This window comes from Benincasa hispida, chromosome 10, assembly GCF_009727055.1.
Source record: "Benincasa hispida cultivar B227 chromosome 10, ASM972705v1, whole genome shotgun sequence".
Lineage (NCBI taxonomy): Eukaryota > Viridiplantae > Streptophyta > Magnoliopsida > Cucurbitales > Cucurbitaceae > Benincasa > Benincasa hispida.
Genome location: NC_052358.1, coordinates 53,316,775 through 53,324,819, shown reverse-complemented (window position 1 = coordinate 53,324,819; position 8,045 = coordinate 53,316,775). Strand labels below are relative to the sequence as shown.

Below are 8,045 nucleotides of genomic sequence, written 5' to 3'. Positions count from 1 at the left end.
TGATGAGATTACGAGATATAGTTATAAATTAGGGAGTAGGGATCACGGTTGATTCTCATTGCAAAGTGTGATACACACCACCATTGAAATAAGGTAATTTCAACATTTTTTTTTTTATTGATTGATTATGTTTGTAAGAGTATAAACATGACATTAATTTTTTTTCACTACGTCAATAATATGAAAATGGATTCAAACATTGAATCCTTTTAATTTTTTTTTCCCTCTTATTGGAGTCTTTTAACCTAAGAACCAAAAGGTCTTAAAACAAATAAGAACCAATTAAGAAATTAAATGAAAACGAAAATGAATAATTAGTTGTTGGATATTCCATTATTTCTAGTGTTCGGGTTGGAGATGTCCATTTTTTTAATCGGGACTTGGCCCTATCAAGAGAGAGATTTCCTATTTAGGTAGGAAAAATGAGGGAGGAATGGGGGAAAATTCCGTAAATGGGAACGAGTATGCATTCCTCGTCTCCTTCTTCATTCTTACTCTGTGCCTATTTTTTTGTATTTATTACAATGCTTTATTATTATGTTATCATTATTAAATTTAAATTTCAAGTTTAATTGTTTAGTAGTCAAGATAATGAACATATTTGAATTGAACATTTAAATTTAAATTATATATTTATGAATAATTTGATAAGTAACTATTTCATTTTACTTGAAAATTTGAGCAATTTCTCTCTAAATTCAATTTGTCCATATGGAATTAATCATGTAAAAAAATTAATGAAACATTTAAGTATTTAATTAAAACTTTTTCATGGTAGTGATTTAAGTTAATTTTTTTTATTTAAAAAAAAAAACAAATGGGGACAACGAATTTCGTAGAGACGGAGAATGAAATGACTATAGATGTGCTCTTCTATTGTTCATGGTCATTGTATGTCTTTTTCCTTTCCTTTAGTACAATAATTGTAGAAATGACCAATGAAAGATCAAACATTTAACTTTTAAAAAAAAATTATGTTAATTATTATTGAGTTAAGCTCATTTCGCTCGAAATTGTAATCTTAGTTTCACAATTTTTATCAATATATGTATTGAAATTACAAAAATTGGCTAGCCGAAAATATTGAGTAAACATTTTTAAAAAAATTTATACATAATATTCAACATATAAGAATTTTCAAAAGTTTTTTTTTTTTTTTTAAAAAACATGATTAAAGTAACAATTGAAACTTTGTTGGACAAAAACAATTTAATGTTTTTAAAATTTGAAAGATTAAAAATAAATGTTGATTGTTAAATAATGAAAAAGGGAATAAAAGTATAATGCGATTGATAAAGTAGAGTCGGGTGCAGGGGATAAAAACCCGGGCGCAACGGTATTATCATTGAGAGAAAGTATCTATAATATGTGACTACAGAGATGCCTCGTCGTCGACCGGAATAAACAAAAAAGAAAGAAAAGAAAAAGTCAGAAATTAAAGGATGGGAATCGCGGAGGAGGCACAAAATGTGAAGGTTATCGGCGGCGGCCAGCAGACGGTGGTTCTAGGGCATGGATTCGGAACCGATCAATCGGTGTGGAAACACTTGATTCCGCATCTAGTCGATGATTACAAGGTGGTTTTGTACGATAATATGGGCGCCGGAACTACCAATCCTGATTATTTCGATTTCGAGCGGTACAGAACTCTCGAAGGCTTCGCCTATGATCTCCTCGCCATTTTGGAAGAACTTCATATCGAATCGTGTGTGTTCGTCGGCCACTCTGTTTCCGCCATGATCGGCGCCGTCGCTTCCATCACTCGCCCCGACCTCTTCCAGAAGATTGTTATGATCTCTCCCTCGCCGAGGTAATTTCATTTTCTTCCTTTTCCCCCTTTTTTTAATCGCCGGTAGTATGAAACTGAAACCGCCGTTATGGATTTTTTTAATTTTTAATTTTTATTTTTATGGTCCAGCTTAGCTAATACGGAACGTGGGAATAATGACGTAGGATATTTATTAATCCTTTATTTATTACTATTTCCCTTATTATTTATTTATTATTATTATTATTATTTTGGTTCAAGCTTCGCTTTGGTATGTAATGGTTTTTCTGTCTTCTTCTGACAAATATTGACAAAATAATTTAAGGAGCAATATGACCATTCAACTTTCTTTTTAAGTGTTTCAAAACTATTATTTGAGTGTAAATGTTTTAGAATTTCAAACAAAAATCAGCGGGTTAGAATTATATACCAATGATGTGATGATTCAAATTTTGGTTCCATAACACCTATCAAATCATTTCATATTTTAATATTCATCTAAATTTTAAAAGATTTTTATTTCAAAATTATTTTCAAAAGGTAATATTACCATTTTTTATAGTATAAGGATGTTTTTGGAATAAATGATAAAGTTGAAAAGTGTTCTTTATAATTTACCTATAATTTAAGGTTATTATTTGTTTGTTTGTTTATTATTTTGTGAAAATAATAGTCTCTAATTTTCAATTTTTAAATATTAAAATTTAGTCCATATATTTCTAATAAATCTTAAATTTAGTTTTTAAAGTAATTTTTTTTATTGATTTTTCTTAAAAACATTTTATTATTAACATGTTTACTATGAATTTTTGGAAACACATTCACCTATGATGTTTTATTGTATAAAATTATTATTATTATTTAATCAATCTTGATAATAATAATAATAAAAAAAAACTTTGAGATATCAAATTAAGATTTATCAACAATATAGAGACAAAAGTTAGACATGAAAGTATATGAAAAATTAAACAAATACTAAAGTATAAGTTTTAAAATAGTATTTTTTTTTAACAAATTTTGAAAATATATTCATATGATGTCTTTTCTTGCAAGTATATTATGATTATTATTATTATTATAACTAATTTTAATACCAAATAATTTTGGCAAGACTAAATTAATGGTTTGAAAATATATGGATAAAATTTAATATTTATTGGAATGATGTAAAGAGTACTTAAATTTAGATAATTAAAAATATATGAACTAAAATATAATAGAATCTAGAGCATAGAGATAAAATGATGTTTTAATTTAAGAATTAATTTTTTTTTCAAAGATCTAAAAAAAAATTGACATTTGAAAAACAAGACATACGTTTTAAAATTAGGGTTTATATTTGAAATTTAAAGTTTGTTTTAGTTTAATTTTTCAAATATGTAATTTTGAAAATAAATCATTTTATAAAATTATCTAGCAACCACTCAAAATAGAATTTGAAATACTTTAAAAGTGTTTCAAAAGGTATTTTAAATAATTTTATCAAAAGAAATTAAATAAAAATAACTTTTTTGAAAAATATTTTTCTCTAGGTCATTGATCACAGTTTTTATGAATTTTCTATTAATATAATTTATTTTAATCTTGAAATATATTTTAATTTCAATAAAATAACAAAAGAGCCAACTCAAATGTTTATAACATGTTCATACAACTTATGACTAGGTTTGAGATTTTAAAATTATATAATAGATAAAAGAAGGTCTATAATGATTTTCATTTTAATATATTAAGGTAACATATTTAATTGCTAAGTAGCGTAACACTAACATTTACAGAAGAATTGAGGTAATATTTTACTTAGTATAGCAAAAAAAAATTAAAAATTGTAGTTAAACCATGGAAGTTTGTAGAGATAATTTTAAAGTTTCGTTGTTAAGCGGTGGAAAGTTGAAAAGATTGACTAAGATTTTAATAATGGTTAAAGAAAATGTATTTTTCTTTTCAAAAAGTGCAAATAACTTTTATAGAACTTTATTAATAAATGACGACTAAATTAGGAAAGAATACAATTTCAATGGGTCCCCTATAAGACCAAAGTTTTGGGGCTTGCTAAGAGGGGGAAAATTTATTTATTTGGCAATGAAAAATGGATTTTTCCCCCAAAAATGTAATAGGGTGAAATGGTTATTTTTTCTTATTGATGGTTAGTTTGTATTATGCTAATGTAAATCTCTATTGAGGTTTTACCATATTGGTGGTTAGTTTGTATTAATTCAACGAGGTCGATTGAGTCTTGGTTTACAAGCTTGATATACTTGTGCATAACAATTAGGGATGTTCAAAAAATCTGATGATTCGAAAAAAATTAAAATTTTATTCGTTGGTTTGATTCATGGGTACACCTAATATAACCTAAACTAACCCGAACTTATTATTAACTTTAAATTTTATTTTACTTATAATACAATTGTTTATGCATATATTGATTTTGGTTTTATTTAATTTCATTATTTTTTGAATAATTTAATCACCAACAACTCTTTAAAATAATTTTTAGCACCTTCAAAAGAAAATTTCTATTATATAAATTAAAATTGAGTTGTTAATCCTAATTCAATATATGAAAATAATTAAATCAGATTTTTACATATTTACATTTTATTCTATTTAGAACAAAATTTTCAATAAATGATTCGAGTAATCTGAACCAATCCAATCCAAATATTGGTTATTTGGATGGAAGAAATTTACCATCCAAACAAATGAGTGGAGTCTAAAAAGTTTTTGAACTCAACCTAACCCAACCCACGAACAGTCTTGCCTTCAACAAGTTCACCTTAAAGAGTTTTCGTAAAAGAAAATGTTTTCTTAATAAAAATACATGTATTTTTGTTCAGGTACTTGAACGACGAAAACTACTTTGGAGGTTTTGAGCAAGAAGATCTAGAGCAATTATTCCAAGCAATGCAGTCGAACTACAAGGCTTGGTGCTCAGGCTTCGCCCCGCTAGCCGTCGGTGGCGACATGGAGTCCGTAGCAGTTCAAGAGTTTAGTCGAACACTGTTCAACATGCGGCCGGACATAGCGTTGAGTGTGGCACAAACCATCTTCCAAAGTGACATGAGAAGCATACTCAGCTTCGTTACAGTTCCCTGCCATATCATTCAAAGCATGAAGGACATGGCGGTCCCGGTGGTCGTTTCAGAGTACCTCCACCGCAACCTCGGCGGCTACTCAATCGTCGAGGTCATGGAGTCGGATGGGCACTTGCCTCAGCTTAGCTCCCCTGATATTGTGATTCCAGTGGTTCTTAAGCATATTAAGTATGACATTGCAGCCTAGTTTCGTTGTGTTGTATATATTATGTTTTTATTTTCTTTCATCCATGATTTGTTAGGAATGGATGTCTGGGATACTCTACTCCATGTCACTTCCTTCTTCTGCCAATAAACCTCGTTTGATAATTATTTTGTTTTTTGTTTTTTGTTTTTTGAAAATTAAGCTCATTTTCGTACGATTTCGACAATGTGGAGGGGATTAAAGATTTTAGCTCATCCATCTCTTCTCCAAATACAAAGGTAGTCATCATCAATGTGTAAGTGCTTCTCGAAACCCTTCTTGAGGTATTGAATTCAACCATTGAAGAGACAATAGGTAAGAAATAATTTTAATCACGGACGCTTTCACTAACAACATCTCCCGGAAAAAAAAAAGTATTCTCAATAAAACACTATAAGTGCTTATTTTTGTTATATACATTGTTTTTTTTTTGCCAAATCAAGAAATGTATTGAATCAACCATTGACGAGAGAATGGAGAGACAATGGGAAGAGAAAAATATTTCTAATTACCGGTAGCAACATCTTTAGAAAAAATATTTTCAATACAATACTTATTTTATAAGGAATCCTTCACGTTCTCAATTTTCAACCGTTGAAGAGAGAATGGAGACAACATGGAAGAAGGAGATATAGGGAGAAAATTTGAGAAAAAGTGAGGAGTAAGAAAAATAGGGAGATTTTATTCGTTTAAAATTTTCTTAATTTTAATAGCACAATCATTCATCTTCTCCATTTTCCAAAATCTTATTTCATTTAAGTGCTATAATCATTATCCTCTCATCTTTCATGTGAGTTTTTTCTCTAAATGAGTGAAGACATAATCGATTGAATTGAAACAGCATAAAGTTGGTTGAGGTGAGTGAGAAAAATGCATAAATGAAGAAGATTGAGGGAGATATGAAGGGAAGATTTGAGAAAATTAATGAAGATGGAGAGAATTAAAATGTGATCTTTCTAATTTAAATTTCTAAAATCACATTTATTGATTCATTTTTTACTTTTATTCTCTAATATAAATTTTCTTGTATTCGTTCTCAATAGCACAAATTTATTACTAAAATTACAAGTGCGTTAAAACTATTTTTAACTTTCCTTAAATTAATAAAATCAACTAACTTTATAATTCTATTCATGTTGTTACTTGATTTAAGACGGAGGTATTAATTAATAAAATCAAAATAAAAAAATCTTTTCATGAAAAATTAAATAGCAAATAAAATCTTTTTTTTTTTTTTTTTTGCCTTAATAAGAGATTCAGTTAATAATAATAATATGGTTTTTTTTTATAGACAATAGATATTATCATAAATATTAAAAATATTAAACTTTTGAGATTGCATGATTTTTAACCTACAAAACTAACAAAATCTTTGAAATGAAAAAAAAAAATAATAATAACTACAACTATACATAAATGTCCACATAATTAGAAGATTCATTCCATCCATAAGATATATATATATATATATATATATATATGACCAATACATAATACGTTAAAGCCATGATTTGGTATTAAAATTTTAGAAACTCGGTATTTATTTATGTGGTTTATAAAAAAATGTAGTATTCCCATAATTTATTAGTTTGCTATATAATTTTAACAATAATTTCTTACCTATTTTTCTCTGGCTATATGTTTATATCAAAGTTAATAGAAGAAAGCCCCACATTGCATAAATGACATTCTTTCCTCAATTTCATAATTAAAATATAATCGTAAAAAAATAAATTATTCCGTTTTTTTTAGAAAATTATTCGCATCGATTAGAATGTATTGTGATTATCAAATATTTTAATTCAATTGATAATACTTCATTTTGAGAAAAAGTTTTGAAATATTTTTGAAAAATTTTAAAGTACAATTAAAACTGGTTTTTAGAAAATAAAAAATAATATTCATTAAAAAAATAATTAGAATACGGATAAACTTTTTCCCCCAAAGTTACAATATAAATTATAAGGTGATGTTTCATATAATTTCTGGTGGAAAAAAGTTCACATATTTCTTGGTTGAACGACTAAAATGAAAAATGTATTTTACTATTTTTAACCTAAAACATAATATCTTTTTATGAAAATAAAGAAAATAATATATATTTATGATATAAATCAACTTTAAACAAAAATTTTCATTTCTATGACTTAAGGCTACGTTTCTCATTGTCTTAATTATGTCAAAAAGCCATTTAATCTATTAAAATCATGCAGTATCATTTTAGCTTCTAGATACTTCTAAAATCAGGTAGAATTTTTTTTTATCAACATTCAGTTCTCAATTTTATACTTTAAAAAGAAGATTTGTTTTTATATATTTATCTATCTCTCACCTAATCAAATCTATATTTTATGTTTCATGAGTTAAATGCATCATTTTTTTTTAAAGTATACCATATTCATTTATGGGTTGTTCTTAAATATAAAAAAGTAAACCAAAATATTTACAAAATATAACAAAATTTTAGAATTATCAATACGAATAAGTGTCTATCAACGTTTATAATTGGTAGTCTTAAAATTTTGTTATATCTTGTAAATATTTTCAGCAGTACCATTTAAAATAATTTCCCTACATTTATTAAAAAATAAAGCTATTTTTCTTAATATTTAAAAATTAATCTATAACAAACAAATTTATCATACTAAACATTTATTTAGAATTTTAAATTACAAAAAAAAATGATTATAAGTCTATTTTAGTTATTATATTTAAAATAAAATGTTTTTGTATTTATTTACCGAACACTTTTAACCTACTTGAGCTTGAATTTATCAAACATTATTTTACTTCTTTTAACTTTCTAAAAGCACAGTTGTCAACAATTATTTTAAAAACTAAACAATCCTAATCGGAGTCGGAGCCTAAAACTATATGATTTCAAGTATACCTATATAATACAATACTAAAATAACTAAAATATCAGCTTATTGATTTTAAAATTTTCTAACAAAATTTTTTAATTGTATTAGATACAATTCTTTTAATGAAA

The 8,045-nt window shown here is 26.3% G+C and overlaps 1 protein-coding gene across 1 annotated transcript; it reads left to right on the top strand.

The window, feature by feature from the left end:
- Positions 1–1,345: 1,345 nt before the first annotated feature.
- Positions 1,346–5,226, top strand: LOC120089446 (probable esterase KAI2). The gene is made up of 2 exons (XM_039046920.1): positions 1,346–1,810; positions 4,612–5,226. The coding sequence occupies exons 1-2, from the start codon at positions 1,443–1,445 to the stop codon at positions 5,054–5,056; spliced, it is 813 nt and encodes a 270-aa protein (XP_038902848.1). The 5' UTR covers positions 1,346–1,442; the 3' UTR covers positions 5,057–5,226.
- The last annotated feature ends 2,819 nt before the right edge of the window (positions 5,227–8,045 follow it).

Bases quoted from the DNA above. Each gene is read 5' to 3' on its own strand.
- LOC120089446 (XM_039046920.1), top strand. From the start codon at position 1,443: ATGGGAATCGCGGAGGAGGCACAAAATGTGAAGGTTATCGGCGGCGGC. The intron at 1,811-4,611 runs GTAATTTCATTT...ATTTTTGTTCAG, and splicing joins ATGATCTCTCCCTCGCCGAG to GTACTTGAACGACGAAAACT.